Source organism: Arachis hypogaea, chromosome 8 (assembly GCF_003086295.3).
Source record: "Arachis hypogaea cultivar Tifrunner chromosome 8, arahy.Tifrunner.gnm2.J5K5, whole genome shotgun sequence".
In the NCBI taxonomy this organism is placed as follows: Eukaryota; Viridiplantae; Streptophyta; class Magnoliopsida; order Fabales; family Fabaceae; genus Arachis; species Arachis hypogaea.
This window is the reverse complement of record NC_092043.1, coordinates 50,054,608-50,075,837: the sequence shown is the minus strand read 5'-3', so window position 1 is coordinate 50,075,837 and position 21,230 is coordinate 50,054,608. Positions and strand designations below refer to the sequence as shown.

Here is a 21,230-nt window from a genome sequence, read left to right as displayed (position 1 = left end):
TTATTTATAAGTTATCTTTAACAGAGTTATTTATTGTTTAAGTTATTTTATCAAAAGGAGTTTAATTAAGTTGGTTATCCAAATTGGACTTTAACATGAAGTGAAGTTTGGCTCTTTATTTGGCTAAAGTGTGATGGAGATTTGCCAGAGAATTAATTATTTGAATCAAATTAAGTGAATGATTTGAGGTGAAACTCATTATTTGACATCTAATTAACTGTCAACTTGTATTTTGGGTCAAATTTTGAGCATAATTTCATGTGAAGTTCACAATCACAACCAAAATTAAGCGCCAACAAATTTGAGTGTTAATTTATTGTTGAGATCTAGTTGAGTGCCAATTATTGGTTTGGATCAAATCTAAAGTTTACTTCACGTGAGGTTTACTTTGTACCTGAAATTAAGTGCCAATTAGTTGTAGTTATTAGGATCTAAGTATAGCGCATCATTTCATATTATTTTCACTCTTGCACCTCTAGTCCTCTACTTGAATGTCAATTAGTGATGTGCATCACTTTATGTGAAGTTCACTTTGGCACACAAAATGAGTATCAAATTAGTGATTAGGGTCAAGTTTAAAACATTACTTAATGTTATTTTGACACTTGCATCTTAAATTAAGGGTCAATCAGTGTTTTGCATCAAATGTAGAACGTTAATGATATGAAGTTGATATATGCAGGAAAGAGCAAGTTCAAGTGGTGGAATAATTAATTGTACAAATTAATTTATAACAAAAGAATTTAATAAATTGGTTCATAATTTTTTAAAATGTTGGAGAAGTTAGTTTTTAATAAAATAAATAGAAATATTAGTTATTTTAATTTAGCGATTTCAGACAATTTAATCATTTTATCATATTATTTTTTTAAAAGAATTAATCATAGTTATCAAATCTAGTTTTGATCCAATCGGTTCGATGAAAAATCTAATTACTTGATTACTTAATTGGACCGAGCCACTTTGCGAATTGCTTAAACATTAGACCTGCAAAGAACCGATTCAATCCATTCGAGTTTAAGCAAATCCAGTGATCCGGCCAATTTTCATGATCTAGACTGGGTCATGCTTAGTTTTTTTTTTTAAATAGTTAAGTACGATTTTGGTCTCTAAAGTGGGTTGAAATTTTTTTTCGTCTCTAACTTTTTTTTTTTTTGCATTTGAATCCGTCCCTAAAATTTAACTTGATTTTAAAATCGTCGTTCCGACCAAAATATCATTTCCATTCTTCACCAAAATACTCATTTTCTATTCTTCTTTTTCTTCTTCTCCATCACAGCATCATATTTTTATCTTTTTTCTTCTTTTTCATCAACGCATCATCAACAACAACAAAGAAACAATGTAATAAACATTAAAAAAAAAAGCAAAAACAAAAATGAAAAAACAAATCTGTATAATCTCCATCACTATCTCTCTCAACTCTAAAGAACAACAACAATAAAAGAAACAGAAGCAGAAGAAACCAGAAGTATCAACAACAACAATGAATAATGGAATCAGAATCAGAAGAGAAAAAATAGAAGCAGAAGAACCATAGAAACAAAATGGAATTAGAATCAAAATAATAATAGAATCAGAATAAAAAATAATGTAATTAACAAAATCAACAAATTCACAAATAAAAAAATTCAACAATATAATTAACAGAAGAAACAGAGAATCAACAATGTAATTAACAAAATCAACAAATCAGAAGTAGAATTGAAACCCTAGGGAGGACCAGTGGCGAGGACGCGAAGCACACCAGCGAAGAGACGAAGCACAATGGCGAGTGACGAGGAGCAGCGGCGACCGGCGAGGAGCGGCAACGATCGGCGAGCGAGCGAGGAAGAGGAGCAGAAATGGCGAGCGACGTGCGACGTCCACCCTCACGGATTTGCTGGCGTCGATGTCGAACACTAGCGTCGACGTCCGTCCGTCCCTCGCCCTTCCCCCTTCTTCTTCCTCTTGTTCGTCCCTCGCCTTCCCCTTCCCCCTTCTTCGTCTTTCCCTCTTCTTTTCCCTTCTGCCCTTCCCCTTTCCCGTGTTCTCTTTTTTTTTTTATTTTATAAATTTTTTTTGTTAGGAGTAATTCAGTAAAAAATTTTAAGATTTAGGTCAAAACACGATTTTAAAACTAAGTTAAATCTTAAGGACGATTTTGTATGCAAAAATAGATTAGGAACAAAAAATTTTTTCGGTTTATACCTTAAAGACTAAAATCGTACTTAACCCTTTTTTAAATTTTGAAGACGACGTCGTTTTCTAGTAAAGGAGAGAAAATCCGGTCGAACTGCAAACCGATAGAAATAACGATTCGGTCATACGTAAAAACCGAAGAATTAGAAAACCGGCACTAAACCGTCAAGTCAGTCGAGAATCGGTTGGCTGAACCGAACCGGAACCTGGCCGGTTTTTTTAATTTTATCAAAAACACCACCGTTTTGATTGCTGATGCCCCAAGCCCCTAACCATTACCCAAGCAACCGTAACTCCATTACTCCACAGTCCACACAACGGCGCAGCACACAGTCCCTCCCATCACCCTCGAGCTCGTGCTTCCTCTCACCGCCAGCGAGCTCAGTCCCTCACTTCCGTCCAGCCGCCGGACTGATCCCGCCGCCGTCGCAAGTTGTATTCGAAGCCACCGTCGCCATCGTGCAGCTCTGTTCCACGTTCGTGCAGCTACCGTTTCAGCTTTGGAAGCACCGTCGCCGGGCTCGCCTCCTGCCTCCGTCGCGCAGCTCTGTTCCACCGGTTAGCGCTGTTCCCCCTCTTGCTCAGGATCTGCTCTGCTCTGTTCTTGTCGAAGACTGTTTCCATAAGTGACCAGGCCACTGCTCTTGTCGAAGCCGAAGTGCCGGTTATTCGCTTGGCCGCCGGAGAACCTGATTTCGATCTGCCGTCATAGATGAGGTGAATTCTCGTTTTATTTGTGTGAATTGTACTTTTACTGCTGCATCTTTCTGCTTTTAATTTAGGTGTATGATAATGAAATTATGATCATGAAGTAATGATCACGTGAATGTTTGATTAAGGTGTGGTGAGTATGGTAGGCTGGGATTAATGGTATTGGCGAAGGATACACACGGTACACCCCTAATGCCGGAAAATTTGAATTGCGCAGAGCGATTTGTCATAAGTTGACGGGTTAGCTAATTTATGCACTTCCAAGTGTTTGTGTTTTGGTTACTTTGGCTAATTTTTTTTACTGATTTTTTGAGATGGGGGCTTATGTGGCTTTTGACAATTTTCCTGAATTTTTATTGCAGAGGAGAATGGAATTACATATATTCCTGATTAGATTGTGGTAAGCAATGGAGCAAAGCAGAGTATTGCTCAGGCAGTGCTTGTAGTTTGTTCACCCGGCGATGAGGTATGTAATGGCTCTTTTACCTTACTTGCGAAGACATTATGCTAGTTAAGGAAAAAATGGTGAGTGTGCTTTAAATTTGTGCTGAAATACATGGTTAGGGGGAAAATTGACTTCAAAATTGATTATGAAAACATCGATTTGGTTGTATTTTAATAAGATCACGTGCCTTTGGTTGATGGCATTTCAGGTTTCAAATTTGGAAGATATTTTAAGATTTATAATAGACTATAATTATATTTTAGGATGTTTATATATAATTTATTAATTATTTTATTTTAAAACGATTTTTTCAGTTGAACCACGATTAGATCGGTTGGATCAGTAAATTAGTGACTAGAATGATTTGATGACCGGTCCGGTTCTCAGAACCTTGCTCCTTCCTCTTCCTCAGTGTCTCGTCAGTCGCACTCTCGCACTCAAGCTCTCGTCTCCGGTCTCTCTCACTGCCTCCGGTCTCGCATTCAAGCTCGTCATCGCTCTCAGTCTCCTCACCGTCTCTCAGTCAGCACGTGCCTGCACTCGTCATCGCCGGCGGCAGAAGTAGCACGTCCCGGGACTGCATGTCGTTGTTGTATTCTTGCTTCGAGCCTCGCATCAGCTTCCTCCTCGCCGTCAGCAGCTGGTCCCGATTTGTTGAGTTCCAACAAATTCTCCTATTCTTTCTTGCGCAACTTTGTTGCTGTAATTCATCTCTGCACTTTGATTTTGTTGCTGAAAGTTGAATTTGTTGCTGACTCAGCTGATTTTTTTTATGCTGAAAATCATCACTAAGTTGCATTGTTTATGATTATCATCATTGAACTTTGAATATGTTGCTGTCTTGTTGAAAAAATCACCTAGCTAAATTTTTTGTTGCTGTAATTCATCACTGCACCTTGATTTTGTTGCTAAAAGTTGAATTTGTTGCTGAAATTGTTGCTGAAAATCATCACTGAGTTGAATTTGTTACTGATTATCATCACTGAAGCTTGAATCTGTAGTTGTCTTGCTGAGATAATCACTTAGCTAAATTTTTTGTTGCTGTAAATCTGTAAATCATCTTTTGCTGCTGAAAATTATCAAAGTTGCATTTGTTGTTGAAAATGAGGTTCATGCTCTCTGCAACTCAGAATAAAATTGTTCAGTTAAATTGTTGTTCCCATGCTCTCTGTTTGTTTGTTTGTTTGTTTTTTTGCTAGAATTTTAAAAATGTCTTCATCAGAATTCAGTTGCTATTATGAATTATTCTTGGTATTGATTTGTGAAAAAAATACACAAATGTATATATAGATACAAATCAAAATGAAGGAAATGTTGGTCTAGCTTTAAATTTGTCCTATGAGGATATAGATGCCGAGATCTCCCCGTTGTGTTATTTTTTGCTCTCTCTTATTCATTTAAATTGAGAAAATATTTTGTACCAATGGCTAGTTTATTATCTCTTTATACATCATTAGTTATGTCTAAAAATTAATACTTGATTGTTATTAATATGTTTGTGAACACATGTATTTTAAGTTTTAACTTTTGATTTTAATTTTATTTTTATAATCTTACATTTTTATTTAATTATGACCTGGTCAACCAGGCAAATCAGTGACCCACTGATTGAACCAGTGAGCCAATGACCTGGTTGTAATTATCGGTTTGGTTATGATAACTATGAAATTAATGACTAAAATATTATTTTTATAAAAATGTAGGAATAAGTTTGGCTTATATTTTAAAATATCATAATTAATTTACAAATGAAGTCTAACTAGTCTCTTATTCTCTTTCGCTGTTCTTCTTCTTCACCTCTTAAGCCTCACATGGTGGTTAGAGCACTGAACTTCATCTTCCATTCATGCCCTCCTCCTCTCCGCTTTTCCTCCTCCTTCTGTTGCTCCCCCGCATTCCTCCCTCCGCAGCCTCTCTCCTCCGATTATGGCGGCCGCAGGATGCCGTTTTGCATGGCACAAAAGGCTTCTGGGAACGTGTTTGGGAGCATAATCGATGTGCCTCTTCATTTTCCGTCCATCCAAACACGCCCCATTTTGTTCATAATATGCTTGACCTTAACTCCGAACTGAAGCAACTTGTGAAATGTTGTCAACTGCATAAAGCAAGGCAAATGTTTGATAAAATGCCTCACAGAGATGAGGTTTCATGGACCACGATAATAGCTGGTTATGTCAATTCTTCAGACCCTTTTGAAGCGTTGATCTTGTTCTTAAATTTGTGGATCCAGCCTGGTCTTCAAAAAGACCAGTTTATGATTAGTGTTGCACTCAAGGCTTGTGCTCTTGGCATGAACATATATTTCGGGAAATCATTGCATGGATTTTCTGTGAAGTCAAGTTTGGTAGACTCGGTATTTGTCAGCAGTTCACTAGTGGACATGTATATGAAAGTAGGCAAAGTAGAGCATGGTTGCAAAGTCTTCGAAGAAATGGAAACCCGAAACGTGGTATCGTGGACGTCCATTATTGCGGGGCTTGTTCATGGCGGTTATAGTATAGAGGGATTATTGTACTTCTCTGAAATGTGGAGATCAAAAGTGGGTTGTGATTCATATGCATTTGCCATCGCTTTGAAAGCATCTGCTGATTCGAATTCTTTAGATTGTGGGAAAGCTATTCACACACAAACAATAAAACAAGGGTTTGATGAGAGCTTGTTTGTGATTAACACCCTTGCTTCCATGTATAATAAATGTGGAAAACCAAGTTATGTCATGAGATTGTTCCAAAAAATGAGGATGCCAGATGTAGTTTCATGGACAACCCTTATTACAACATATGTGCAGATGGGAGAAGAAGAGAATGCAGTGGATGCATTTAGAAGGATGAGAAAATCAGGGGTTAGTGCCAATCAATACACTTTTGCAGCAGTAATTTCTGCATGTGCGAATCTTGTTGTTAAAGAATGGGGCCAGCAGATACATGGCCATGTATTGCATCTAGGTCTGGTGGATGCCTTGTCAGTGTCGAATTCCCTCATTACGCTTTATTCGAAATGTGGGATGTTAACTTCGGCTTCAATGGTGTTTTGTAGTATGGCTATAAAAGATATTATTTCTTGGAGCACTATAATTGCAGTTTATTCTCAAGCAGGTTATGCAAAAGAAGCTTTTGACTATCTATCATGGATGAGAAGGGAAGGGCCAAAACCGAATGAATTTGCTCTTGCTAGCTTGCTTAGTGTGAGTGGAAGCATGGCGCTTCTTGAGCCTGGGAAGCAGGTGCATGCTCATGTCCTATGCATTGGCCTGGATCATGAAGCAATGGTTCATAGTGCACTAATTAGTATGTATTCAAAATGTGGGAGTCTAAAAGAAGCTTCTAAAATATTTGATGGGACTAAAACTAATGACATTATATCATGGACAGCCATGATCAATGGGTATGCTGAACATGGATGCAGCCAAAAGGCAATTCATTTATTCGAGAAGATTCCCAGTATTGGTTTAAAACCGGACTATGTGACTTTCATTGGGGTTTTGACAGCTTGTAGCCATGCTGGATTGGTTGATCAAGGTTTCCACTACTTTATGTCAATGATTGACGAGTATCGGATCAGTCCTTCAAAAGAGCACTATGGTTGCATGATTGATCTTCTATGCAGAGCAGGAAGATTGAGTGAAGCTGAGCTTATGATACGAAGCATGCCTTTCTGTAGTGATGATGTTGTGTGGTCTACCTTACTTAGAGCATGTAGGGTTCATGGGGACGTTGACAGAGGAAGACGAGCAGCAGAAAAAATACTTTCTTTGGATCCGAATTCTGCAGGAACTCACATCACCCTGGCTAACATATATGCTGCCAAGGGGAGATGGGAGGAAGTTGCGTACATAAGGAAGCTAATGAAGTCAAAGGGGGTAATAAAAGAGCCAGGTTGGTCTTGGATAAATGTCAATGATCACTTACATTCATTTGTTTCTGCGGATCAGTCTCATCTGCAGAGCGAAGATATCATAGCCATTCTAAAACTACTAAGTTCAAGAAGAGGAGACTCTTTGCTGGAAACATGTTCAAGTGAAGATGTTGAAGATTAGCAACAGGCTAAATTTTCAATCATTGTGCTTGTGCTACAATCACAATTTTTCCATTAGCATTCATTACATTACATAGATTTCACATGATTGTTGGGAATTGGTTGCCTAACTGCAATCACATGAACACTCAAAATCCAGCTTATACCAGGTTTCTATGGAATTTGAAACTGAGACGTCATTTAAATGACTTAAAAGATATTTGAGGGATGAAAGAAATTAATCAAGAGGTAATTTTTCATTGATGAAAACAGCATATGCTTTCCGTCTTCCTGTAAATATTAGTTTTGCTTCTTGTGAATTTATGCATTCTTTTTATTTGTACAGTACCCTTAGATCACTCGCTGTGAAATGTATTGTTGAATAACTTGGCTGGTGATCCATAATAAAAAAGAAAAAAATGTTCTATTCATGTGTCACCATTTGCAGGAATACGATCAATACTAGAATCAAGCTTTACTAGTTAACTTCGCCTCAAAACCCTTCTTTCTTCGGCACAGGTATGCATTCCCTCATGCATTATTGATAAATTAGCTTTCTATTGTTGGCATGGAATAAGTATATGCATATAACGTCGGAAACTAATTTTTCTATTGATGCAATGAGTCTAGAAATTAACTAACGTGATTCGAGATATGCAGGGGACTGAAGAGAATAGCAAAGTTGGCTTTTACACAAAACTACATTCACAATTTTGAACTAATATTCCAATTAAGGTGAATTCTATGGTGTCTATAACTTAGTACCTAAATTTTAACTAGTTCTTTTATAGTAAATTTTAAATATTTAAAAATTATTTACTTCTATACTTATAAAATTAAATGTTAATTTTTAACTATTTTTTTGGCAAATTAAGCATCACTTTTTAGGCATCATAACAATCACCTCCAATTTAATAAGAATTCTTTACGGAGATAGTGGGTTGCCTCCTTGTATATATGAAGTTTGTGTGTTGTGGGTAAAAAACATAGTTCATCTAGGTTTATTTTGATGTGTACTATTTTTTTTATTGTTTTTTGTTTTTTGTTTTTTTTTTTTTTTGCGAAAGCAGCTTTGGAGCAACGGTTGTAACTATCAAGTGTAACTTCAAGGTCATGGTTCAAGCCGTGAAAACAGCCACGAATGTGATTATCAAGTTAGGTTGTGTACATTATACCATTTGGTGCGGTCCTTCCGTAGACCCGGAATGCATGTACACCAAACTGTTTTTTTTTCCTCCTTTTTTTTACCATGAATATACCCTGTAGAGCATCATAAACTACAACATGCTTATTTTACTGTTTTATAAACTAGGGATGGCAATTTTCTTTGGCAGGGGTATTGGCGGGGATTTACCCGTCAGGGACGGATATCGGGAGATTTTGCTATCTGTGGGAACAGGAAATGAGTACCCGTTAAATAAATTCCTGCCTCTTGGATATCCGTATATTATCCGTTTATATAAAATGACTAAATTATCCCTTATATATACACGGAGACGTGCAATCATCTTAGTGAAAATTTTCTCTGCCTCATTTACTATCCCCTCTTTGCATAACCCATCAATAGTCGTATTGCACATCATTACATCAAAGCTTAATTGGTTTTTTCTCCAATATATGCATCAATTCAATTGCAATTCTTGTTTGTATGCACTTAAATAATCATGGCTTGAGTATCGAACTAAATTGGTCAATTCAATCAGATTAACTAAAAGTTGAGCATTTAGTCAGTCTGACTTAGTAAAAAAATGAATTGATATTCCGTCGGTCAAAAAATAGTAAAATTGGCCAAAAACTAATGAACCAAATCAACGGATCCAAGATTTTACTAGATAATCAATTAAAATTTATTTTTCTTAAAAGTATATATTTTTTATAAAAAAATGTATTATTTTATTATACTTAATTCAACTTTAATTAAAGTTTCAAATTTTTAAACTTCTAACCATTTAAATTTAATAACCATTTTGAGAACCTTGTCAATAATCATAGACAGGGACATTATAGACTCTTAAGCGATCCAATCCAATACAGAATCCATATGCCACCCGTTCATATTTCAACATCTTTATAAATAACCTTATGCATTATATCATCCATTAAATAATATCACATACTCCACAAATCCAAAATATGCCTTATAAATTCTTATCTCCGGAGCCCCATACTAATTTGAGCATAAGAATCATTACATATATTTTTTCTACTTAACCTAACAAGTCTCATGATATATATAGTCACATTATATGGTGCTCTATACTCACGCGGAGTTTAATTTATTATATACCTTTGTGTTTTGTTTGGACACCAATAGTGGCTATGTATGTTACCCATATCATAAAAAGAATCAAAGCCTTTGCATAGTTTAATAGTAAAAGTGGATAAGCTTTGCCTCCACTTGTGTATTTTAATAAGTATGATGAAAAGGACCCAAAATTTCAAGTGTAAAAAAAAAGTTAAACTAAATAAAACACAAATATTATTACTCATAAAAAAGAAGGCATGCCTTTGCCATATTTGCAAGAATCCAAAAGTATAGGCTTCACTTGCACTCTTCTTCCCACACATTTTCCAAGTATGATGCTCAAAAGTCACATTATTAACCACTTCTATATACACATTGTTATAATTATAATATACACATTCATATTCAATTATTCCTAGTTGTTACATAAATTTTCCCAAGCATTATTATAAGCACCTACTACTTTTTGTTTTGGAGTTGGTTGAGGATTAGGACTAGAATTTGGTTTTGAGGGTCAAATAGAATACCAAAGAAATCAGTGACACACTAGAGTAGTGCTAGTAATGATGAAATTTCAGAAACCTTTTGTAAAAGCTTACTAGGTAGGGACCATTATTTATTTATTTATTTAATTTCTCTTTTCCTTTACCAGCTCCTTGAGCTGCACGTATAATAGAAGCATCATTCTCAAACAAATTTGTCATTTTATAGTTTGGTTTTATTTTTTCATACTCATTCAAAATGTTGTGTTTCCTTTTTCTTCCTTATCTTACGGAGATAAAATAAAAGCCTATAAAATTAAATTAAATTAAATAGAGTGGTCTATGGAGACAAGGTTTTGTAGCAATCACACACACTATGACTAAAGCCAAACCATTTTTTTCTTCTCACCTTCATCTATTGTTGAATTCTGTGATTTTGTCCATTTCAAATTTCAAACACCTATAAATAATAAATACGTAATTTTTTTTTAGATATTGACCAAATTTTGATATAATATTCAGTTATTAAATTTATGGTGTTTTTAAAATTTTAAAAATAAGAGAATACATTTTCTGTGTATTGTATATTTAATATTAAAATATATAATATGTTTTTTGTGTATTGTATATTTAAATATTAAAAGTAGAATATATCTCTTGCGAATTATATTATTTTTAAAATTTAAAAAAATATTATAAAATCTAATAATTAAGTGTTACACGAGAATTTACTCAATATCTAAAAAAATTAACCCTATAAATATCGTGATTGCATATCTATCATAATATAATATTTTGGAAAAAAAATTATAGAGGTTTGACATTAATGTTTCTAGTAGGAATTTATAATTTGAGATTCTTTGAATGTTATAGAAGTAATTATAGATTATTCATAAAAGAATGCTTTTATATTGATAATAAAAATTAAAAGAATCATGGAGGTTTGATATTAGTCCTTAGGAAGATATAATTTGAGATTCTTTTGAATGTTATAAAAATAATTATAGATTATTCATAAAAAATGCTTTTTTATAATAAAAATTAAACTCACATTTTCCATGATTCAATTGTATTGACTTTTTCTCTATGCAATAAACATAAAATTGCTAAAAGACTTAATACTTCCCTAAAAGTAATGCAAATTAGGTCAAATTAAATTAACTAAAATTCTTTGGTAATAAAACTAATAAACCAATGAACTTAAAAATAATTAAAAAAAACTAAGAAAAATGAAATTGTGAATTGTGAATTGAGGAAGGACCCACATGGAAGCTGGTGTGGAAAGGTTTGAGGCCACCATGGGAGACATGTGGCTCCATAGAGGCTAGCATGTGAGTTTGTATGAAAAATAAAAAATTAAAAATTAAAAAAGAAATATACAAGTTATGAATGGTGGTGGGGGGTATTCTTGCTTTTGCACCACAAGGACAAAAAGGTGTATTTGAAGAATAAATAAATAAATAAGAATCAATGTGTTACAAATATCATGATTATAAGAAATGGCTTTACACAACTGGTCAAATAGAACAAGTTCATTCCCACATAAGTACATAAAGATAAGTCTTAACTCTTAACCACCACAAAGGGGAATAAAAAAATATTAGGCTTTTTAATAGGGCTTAGCTCATTTCATTTCCAATTCCACTTGTGTTATAATAATAATAATCTATATCAAATTTCAACAGTACACTTATTATGGGCATCAAGCCTCATTCCCATATCTTGTTTCTTTAAATAGCATAGATTCTGTGTGAAAGGGTTATATACTACTAAATAATAATATAATTGTTATCACTAATATTAAAATAGTTTAATTATTTTGTTAATATTTATAGTTTCATCAAATTTATAATTAAGTTTTTATATTTTTTAATTAAATATCTACAATATTTTTAATTTTATAATTAAGTGTTTTTCATGTCAAAATATTAAAATTAATAAAATATTTTTCTCAAAAAATATATAGTCAAAGATCTAATTCAGTTCTTAATTATTAATAATTTTAATTTGTGGATAAATATTTAGTTAATTTTAATTTTTTTACTAAAAAATATCTAATTACAAACTTAAAAATAATATAAAAAATTAATAAAAAAATATAAAAATTTAATTATAAATTTAATAAAACTATAAAAATTTAGTAAAATAATTAAACTTACCATTAAAATTCAACTAAAAAGAATATAAAAGCATGCTAGTATATATATACATTAGAAAAGTAGTTATCACATGTACTAAGAATATTAATATTTTATTAATTTTTATTATAAAATATATACATAATTAATATTAATGTTCTTAAAACTCATAAAAATTTTCCTATATATTAATCATTTAAATTCATTAGTGAGTATTTTTCTTTTTCCATGTTCTTTTTATAGTCAGTGAAGCATTTGATTACACTTTAGAACATGTAGGTTCTCTGACAAAGGCACAAATGCATTTAAAATGCAATGGTTTATTGGAAAAATAGGATGGCTCTATTTTCATTGGAATCTCCATTCTGTAACCAATTATCTTGTCTATGTTCCAAATCTTGCTCGTACTTGTTGATCAATAAAAGCTAATCAATCAAACAATTTTCTTTTGGGAAATCCAAAAAGGAACTGTGTATCTCAGATTTATGTTATCTCTCAAGTCTTAATCTTATGAAGAAATGTGGCATTTTATTTATTCATGTATTTCATTCCACAAAATAAATAAATAAAATAGCACAAACTATATTTACTTCTTTTTAAGGATAGGTGAAATTCAAATTGAAAACTTTTTTCTTTTCTGACTTAATTATTTTACTAATAATAATGTATTTGATGCACTTATATTTATTTATAAACATAATTCTGATTAATCTCTTTAAAATGAGTTGAATGTCACATGGACAAATAAAAAGAAAATAACACAAATTAAATCACATTAAATTTATCAAATATTTAAAAAGCTCATTATAATAATTTGCTCAAAAAGTTATTAAAAAGGAAATTTTGCTTCTTCTTTTTTTTCAAGTCTTGAAAAGTAAACCCATAAAGCATTTTCATTTTTCCTTGGAAGCGACAAACTCAAGAAAGATACCTAAGGATATATATAATAACTTATTTTTTGTTTTTTTCCCAAGGTGCAAAAAGGATATAAGATCTTTGATGCTAATGCATCAATTAAGAAAAAAACAAAATGTAAATATTATTTTTGAGAAGGAATTAAACTAGTCCTTCAATCAAGGCATATACATATATAGAGGTAATTTCATTTTCATATGATGAAAACTTAGACTATGTCTAATAATTATTATTTTAATTTAAGTTTATGAGACAAAGGAGGCACCACCTTGGTGATTAGTACCTGTGTCACATCTCTTTCAACACCATTTTCAGGCCTGCAATCATAAAGCTAAGACTGCAATCATATTTAGAATAGAATACATAAATTCCATCCCACATTCTGCCCCACATTTCAAACCCCTTTTTTCTATGCTCTCTACTCACCGGCTACCATTTCCTTTTTTTTTAATTAATATTATATGTATATATAATATCTGTAATTTTGTTTTGACTTATGCAATATTTATCATTAAATGAGATATAGATGTTATTTGAATTGATTTTACAGTAATAATAGTAGTATCTAGTATGTGAATTAAAAATATTTATATTATACCCGTTTAAGGAAAGAGAAATAAAATATGTTTTATAAGGATGTAATTTTTTTTTGTTTGTAGATATATTTTGATGAGTTAAGTATTTTTTATTTCTCCGATCTTTATCAATAACAAAATTATAAAGCTCGAAGTATTAAAGCAGACAATATCTACAAATAATTGATTAAGATGTTAATGTAAAGTCTTATATCGATTGGAGAACAAAACAAAACACACATTTTATGAAAATATTTTGATGAGTTGAGTAGTTTTTGTTCTTCAATTAATACCAAAATATACAATATCCACAAACACATAGACTGGATTATTACATGTTTATTAGATTATTGCTCACTGAAAATTTACCATTATTTCTCAAATTAACTCTGTCCTAACATATGTTTTATTCAATATTAAATAAAATATGAATTGACATGGAATTAATTAAATATATTTCATCCAATAATTATTAATTTAGAAAAAGATATATTTCATCAACAACTATTAACTTAATTAAAGGATATTATCGCGACCGAACTATAACTCAAATGATATAGTCTTCTTATACTAAGTTCGAATTTCATTCCTAACTCTACCAAAAAATAAAAAAATTTAAAGGATATTATCTAATATAGGTATACAAAACTTGTCCTTTTAAATAGAAGACAAATCACACAAAAACTCTTGACTATAGTGTTCTTTGCCTCACTCCTCTGATCTCTCTCTCTCTCTCTCTCTCTAAATCCAAAAGCATGGGAAATGGCATGGCAGTGATGTTGTTGTTTCATGTGAGTTTATTATTGGAGGTGTTGAGTTTTCCATCGTCTTCCACTTCTTCTTCTTTTGATGGAAATGAAGATAGAATTGGAATGCTTCCAGGACAAGCAGAAAACATAGAATTTGAACAGTTCTCAGGATATGTAAGTGTTGATGAAAAGAAGCACAAGAATCTCTTCTATTATTTTGTTGAATCACAAACTCATCCTTCTTCAAAACCTCTTGTTCTCTGGCTCAATGGAGGTACTACATACTACTTCATCATTATTCTCATTTTTTTTTCTTTTTTTACATTCATAAATACAAATGAATTTGGATATATTAATTAATCTTTTTATTGATGCTTTATTTATTCAGGACCTGGTTGTTCATCACTTGGAGTTGGTGCATTCTCTGAAAATGGACCATTTAGGCCAAATGGAGAGTTTCTTATTAACAATGAATATAGTTGGAATAAAGGTACCATAATATTAATGCAATTTCTAATAATTAAGTAGTAGCATAAAATGTTGTGAATTTCATTCATTGGTTCATTGAGATTTTCAGAAGCAAATATGTTGTATTTGGAGACACCAGTTGGAGTGGGGTTCTCTTATGCCAACGGTAGCTCCTCCTATTTACAAATCAATGACGACGCAACAGGTATCTATCAACTTTTTTTTTTTATTATTATTATCCAAATTCAATCTCAAATCATTTAAGGTTTAATTAGTCTGTTAGTGTCTATAGTTTTATCAAATTTGTAATTAAATTCTTATACTTTTTTTTCTTTTAATTAGATCCTTATACTATTTTTAATTTTATAATTAGATTCTTTATAACGTAAAAAATATTAGAATTAACTAAATATTCTTTGCAACTTAAGAGTATTTATAATTAAAAACTTAATTAGATCTTAACAACCGCGGGTATGTTGGGAAAAATATTATGTTAATAGTAACGGTTTTTATATGAAAATAATTTAATTACAAAATTAAAAATAATGTATGAACTCAATTAAAAAAAATATAAAAATCTAATTAAAAATTTAATAAAATTATATAAACCAACTGAATAATTAAATCTTAATTTAATTAAAAATTTAGACTATTTTCTCTATTTTTAAGACTCCAACCTAAAATTAAAAAAAAAATAGTCTTAGTCCAATTCCATGTTAATAATACCCTTAATAGAACATAACCTTACTTCGGACCCTTTATTTTATTTTTACTTCAATTTTTTGGAAAAAGGAAAATAAATTACAAAAGGAAAAGTAAGTTTTTTCCTCTTCAGAAAGACCATTTTAAATTATACCTTGTATTGGGAAAGACACATACCATAATCCATATCCATGCTTCTTATGCTTTTTTTTAAAAAAGTTGGCATAAAAACAGTGATTAATGGTAAGAAAAAAAAAGGAAAAAAATATCAGTTATGCTCACACATATTTGGTATAGTAACTTTACGTTATTATCATTATTACTCATCTCTTGTTCCTTAAGGAATATATGAATAGAATCATCGGAATACTATACCTTTTTATTGTCCCTGAATCATTATTTACACACTTTGTCTTCTGAAAAAGTGTTTTTTTTTTTTTTTAAATTTTAAATTTCTTAAGCTAGGGACAATGTTGTATTTCTTCAACGCTGGTTCAACAAGTTCCCTCAATACAAGAACCGAGATCTGTTTCTAACTGGCGAAAGTTATGCAGGTAATTAAAAATTAAATAATTAAATTAAAAGTCTAGAAAATTAAATTTCATTACAAAAGCAGGTTACATTAATTATTAGCCATTATGTGTTCTAACAACCATATTGATGTATATTATTAATTAAACATTTTTTAGGGCATTATGTTCCTCAACTTGCAAAGCTCATGATTGAAATGAATTCAAAGAAAAGGATGTTCAATCTCAAAGGAATAGCTGTAAGTTATTAGAAATTTACTTATCATCATCATCATTTTTTATTTCTAATATACTAGAAAATATCATTGAAAAAATATAGAAATCAACTTTTGAGTAGTTAATATTAGTTAACTTTTTCTATTGTATAATTATTTTTTAACCCTTATTTTTTAGAGAATTTAAGATCTAATTAGAGTTAGAATTAAGAATTTAGAATTTAAAATTTTAGATCTAGAATCCAAAATTTTAAAAAATTGGCTGATACTGGTTGAAAAAGTTAGTTCTTTACTCGAACTCATTATCATGATAAAAAATAATGTGTGCGCATATATGTGCATGTGCATATATGTTAGTAATATGAAAGTTATGTGTTACTTACGAAATAGTTATTTAAAGATAGTTATATTATATTCGATGTATGACATATCAAATCCTAATAGGTATGTCGGCTATCGAGAATATAATTTATACAGTGATGATTAAAATGAAAGATTTATATTTTATAATTAAGATATAAAGAAATTAATTAAGCTAAAGATAGTTATATTATACTCGATGTATGACGTATCAAACCCTAATAGGTATGTCGACTATCGAGAATAATATAACTTAGTGATGATTAAAAAGAAAGATTATTTGTGTTTTGTAATTAAGATATTAAGAAAGTAATTAAGGTAGTATGATGATGGAAATGCAGTTGGGTAATCCAGTTCTAGAATACGCCACAGATTTCAATTCAAGGGCAGAGTTCTTTTGGTCTCATGGACTAATATCAGATTCAACGTACAAGATGTTCAGCAATGTGTGTAACTATTCAAGATATGTGAGTGAGTACTATAGAGATTCACTTTCCATGGTTTGTTCAGAGGTAATGGGACAAGTTAGCAAAGAAACAAGCAAATTTGTTGACAAATATGATGTCACTCTTGATGTTTGCATTTCCTCTGTGCTTTCACAATCAAAGGTTATTTGTCCTCAATCCCAAGTGAGTCTTGTGAATCTTTAATTTAATCTCATTTATTTATTTACTATTTACTGTTCACTTTTTTACTATTTACTTTTGTGGCAGGAAAAGAATGAGAGGGTAGATGTGTGTGTAGATGACAAGGTTACAAACTACTTGAATAGAAGAGATGTACAACAAGCACTTCATGCCAAGCTTGTTGGTGTAAGAAAATGGGATGTTTGCAGCAAGTAAGATAAATTAAATCCTTTCTTAGTAATCAATTTTGTGTGCTTTTTGTATAGATTTTTTGGTCATTAAAAATTAAGATTTATAGTCGATTTACAAAAAAACAAGATAGCAAATACTAAAGTGAAAATAGAAATAAAAAGAATTATTTTATATCACGAGACGAGTTTATTTATAAGACAAAAATAAATTTTATTAAAAGCGACGGAATTACAAGATAGTAAATACTAAAGTAAAAATAGGAATAAAAAAATTATTTTATATAACGAGACGAGCTTATTTATAAGTTAAAAATAAATTTTATCAAAAGCGATAGAATCATAAGATAGTAAGTACTAAAGTGAAAATAGGAGTAAAAAGAATTGTTTTATATAATGAAACGAGTTTATTTTGTGGGTCAAAAATAAATTTTATCAAAAACAATGGAATCACAAGATAATAAGTACTAAAGTAAAAATAGGAATAAAAAGAATTGTTTTATATAATGAAATGAGCTTATTTATAGGTCAAAAATAAATTTGATCAACAGTGAGTAATAGAATCACAAGATAATAAGTACAAAGTAAAAATAGGAATAAAAAGAATTATTGTATATAATGAGACGAGCTTATTTATAGGTCAAAAATAAAGTCTATCCAAAGCAACGAAATCACAAGATAGTAAGTACTAAAGTGAAAATAAAAATAAAAAGAATTATTTTATATAATGAAATGAGCTTATTTATAGATAAAAAATAAAATTTATCAAAAGTGGCAGAATCATTCTGTTATTAAATCAATGAAAGACCTAATAACAAGATATTATCTATGTTTAATTAAAATTATGATATTATATATGTTAAAAGGGTAATCTAATAATAACTTACAAAATTGATCTATGAAAATTGAATGACCTTGTTCATAATGTGTTTTGTGGTGACAGCATATTGGACTATGATATGCTTAATGTGGAAATACCTACACTTCCTCTTGTTGGATCACTAGTAAAAGCTGGAGTTAGGGTCCTAATTTACAGGTAAAATATTCTCCTTTTCAGATGCTTCATTTTTTTCACTGCTAATTAATTAATTAATTAACATAATTAACCATGTGTTGATTATTTTTCTCAATACAGTGGAGATCAAGATTCAGTGATTCCACTGACTGGAAGCCGCACTTTGGTTCAAAAGTTGGCAAAACAATTACAACTTAATACAACAATCCCTTATAGTGTATGGTTTGAAGGTCAACAGGTATATATATAACTATACATATTAATATTCTTTTATATCTATATATATATATAAGTTCAAATTTTTTTAATAAAAAATAATTTATATATCAACATTTTTCAAATGATGAGAGATAAATTTGTTCATTTTTAAATTTTAGATGATTTTAGCTTTCTTGTGATGAATATGGAGGTTTACTCTAATTCAAATTGAATTTAATTTTTATGTATTATCAGTTAAAATTTTTTTACATAATAACTAATAGGATAAAAATTCAGATACAGTTGTCTTTATATAAAATTAATAGTTGAGAATTATTAAATAATTTGATATGTTTAGCTAAATTATTATTTAATAATTTTTTAACTATTAATTTTATATAAAAATAACTTTACATTAGTAAAAATAATTAATTTTAAAATTTTTTATACTGACAATACATCAAAATTAAACTCAATCGAATTCCATATAGGTATTAGAAATTTATTAATCTAAAATTAATAATGAAATTATGTTATTATTTTAGGTTGGTGGATGGACTCAAGTTTATGGGAACAATATGCTTTCATTTGCCACAGTAAGAGGGGCAGCACATGAAGCACCTTTCTCACAGCCTGAAAGATCATTTGTGCTTTTCAATTCATTCCTACAAGGCAGGCCTTTACCACAAATTTTTTGAACCCCACAAAAGAGAAATTGCCCTTTTAGTTTAGATTTTTTTTTTTTTTGCCTACGATATCTTCCAGTTCAATAGGTCAAAGATTATTCCATCGAAATTACTGCATGCATAAGGTGGGATTTGAATCCCTATACTTATTCAAGCGAACAAATGAATTGACCACTCGAAGAACCAAAGTCGATTCTTTTAGTTTAGATTTTGTAAGTATAACGGTTGTCACTTCATACCCCATATATTATTTATTTACATTTGTAAATCAATCTATTTGTGTCTATGCATAATGTCAAAAGAAAAATTTGAAGAAAAAAAAAAAGAAGAAAATGTGAAGGTTCTTTTTTTCTTGGGGTTGGATTTGCCGTACATTTTTGTGTCCTTTTCTTGTTACTTGGGCTTTGTCACAAATGTAAGTTGTTGTTGTTATGTAAGAAATTATTGTAAAAAAAAGGAATTGCAAGTTTGTAACAGAATATGAGAGTTGTCTTCTTTGTCTGAATTTCTGTACAAACAATGTGAATCAACCATGTAATATAAATTTTTCTGCTTTTGCATCTAACTTTTTTTTTTTTAAGTTTTCTCATAATAATGCAATGGTTTCTAGTTATTAATTATTATTACGCCATAAAATTGAGATAATAGTAATACTCATTATTAGTTTGTAACTATACCATAAAAATTAATTATTAATATATAATATATATTAAAATAAATTAATTTATATTTATATTTAAATACAAATATATAATGTTTGAATTAAAAAACACTAAGCATACAGAACATGGGTTCAGGCTTAAGACAGGGAAAATGAGAAAAGGCACATGTGCTGATGTGCTTCACAAACAACACCAAAAACAAAGAACTTTTTTTTATGCTCCAATATGAAGAGAAAAATGGGGCTCATAATAAATTGTGCCCCCTTCAAGTGATAGAAATTTAATAAAAGATTTAAGAATATGTTTAAAGAATTCATTTTAACACTTGATCTAATATTTACCAATTAATTTTAACATTTTCTTTCTTTAAAAAAATTGTATGTACTATAGTAACAATAACTAAGCCAAGTACTAGTGTGCAAAGAGAATTATATTATCGATTCTAACTTCTCTGATTTGAAAAAAAAATGTATTTGTAAGTATTCACACCACTCACCACTCACCAATGTTGGAAATCTACTTTAGGATTCGGTATTATTTGGAAGAGAGACAGAAGACGAGATTGAGAAATAAAGATTAAGAGAGAGAGTATTTGATATAAAATGGAAGATAGAGAGACTGAAACAGAAATGAAATTTTAATTTAATTTACATAAAGAATAAAGTTGAAATTAATTAATTGAAATAAGAGTATTTTAGGTATAAAATGTTATTAAAATTTTAGTTTTTATTCCAAAAAAATTTAATTTTCTGTGTTTTCACTTTTTGGAGATATTAAAATACTGAAATTTTAAAAATAGAAACTAAAATTTCAGTACCCATCTCTAGACTAACAAACATTATAAATCCTAATTTTCTAATTTTTATCCTAATACCTCAAAACAAACGCTATTTAAATTTTTTTTTTCTATTATCACCTTTATTATTAGACACTTACTGTACATCATCCAATTAAATATTTTACAAATACATGATTTTTTAGATAATAAATAATTAAATTAAATAATTTTTATTGATATACTAATACATAATTAAATATCTACTAGTGGTACATATAAAGTAAATTGTTAATCTAATTATAATTTTTCCCTCCAATCAAATAAGTCAAAGAATTACCCGTAAAAAA

At 30.2% G+C, this 21,230-nt stretch overlaps 2 protein-coding genes and 1 long non-coding RNA gene across 4 annotated transcripts; all 3 read left to right on the top strand.

Moving 5' to 3' along the window:
- The first annotated feature begins 1,674 nt into the window (after positions 1–1,674).
- Positions 1,675–4,168, top strand: LOC140174912 (uncharacterized). The gene is made up of 4 exons (XR_011865057.1): positions 1,675–2,898; positions 3,021–3,132; positions 3,255–3,358; positions 3,652–4,168. It is a non-coding gene; the product is annotated as an uncharacterized lncRNA (long non-coding RNA).
- An 868-nt stretch (positions 4,169–5,036) lies between these two features.
- LOC112708114 (putative pentatricopeptide repeat-containing protein At3g47840) lies at positions 5,037–8,842 on the top strand. 2 transcript variants are annotated; one of them, XM_072201779.1, is made up of 3 exons: positions 5,037–7,870; positions 8,012–8,086; positions 8,422–8,842. In XM_072201779.1, exon 1 carries the CDS (start codon positions 5,184–5,186, stop codon positions 7,371–7,373), a length of 2,190 nt encoding a protein of 729 aa, XP_072057880.1. In that variant the 5' UTR covers positions 5,037–5,183; the 3' UTR covers positions 7,374–7,870; positions 8,012–8,086; positions 8,422–8,842. The 2 variants fall into 2 exon arrangements, with proteins under 2 accessions (XP_072057880.1, XP_072057879.1); XM_072201778.1 differs by having other exon boundaries at positions 5,037–8,086.
- Positions 8,843–13,898: 5,056 nt separating this feature from the next.
- Positions 13,899–20,008, top strand: LOC112708113 (serine carboxypeptidase-like 45). The gene is made up of 10 exons (XM_025760253.3): positions 13,899–14,729; positions 14,844–14,945; positions 15,033–15,128; positions 16,087–16,179; positions 16,315–16,394; positions 17,072–17,359; positions 17,444–17,568; positions 18,488–18,580; positions 18,680–18,797; positions 19,303–20,008. The coding sequence occupies exons 1-10, from the start codon at positions 14,462–14,464 to the stop codon at positions 19,453–19,455; spliced, it is 1,416 nt and encodes a 471-aa protein (XP_025616038.1). The 5' UTR covers positions 13,899–14,461; the 3' UTR covers positions 19,456–20,008.
- Positions 20,009–21,230: the final 1,222 nt, after the last annotated feature.

Bases quoted from the DNA above. Each gene is read 5' to 3' on its own strand.
- LOC112708114 (XM_072201779.1), top strand. From the start codon at position 5,184: ATGCCCTCCTCCTCTCCGCTTTTCCTCCTCCTTCTGTTGCTCCCCCGC.
- LOC112708113 (XM_025760253.3), top strand. From the start codon at position 14,462: ATGGGAAATGGCATGGCAGTGATGTTGTTGTTTCATGTGAGTTTATTA. The intron at 16,180-16,314 runs GTAATTAAAAAT...AACATTTTTTAG, and splicing joins AACTGGCGAAAGTTATGCAG to GGCATTATGTTCCTCAACTT. The intron at 17,360-17,443 runs GTGAGTCTTGTG...CTTTTGTGGCAG, and splicing joins TTATTTGTCCTCAATCCCAA to GAAAAGAATGAGAGGGTAGA.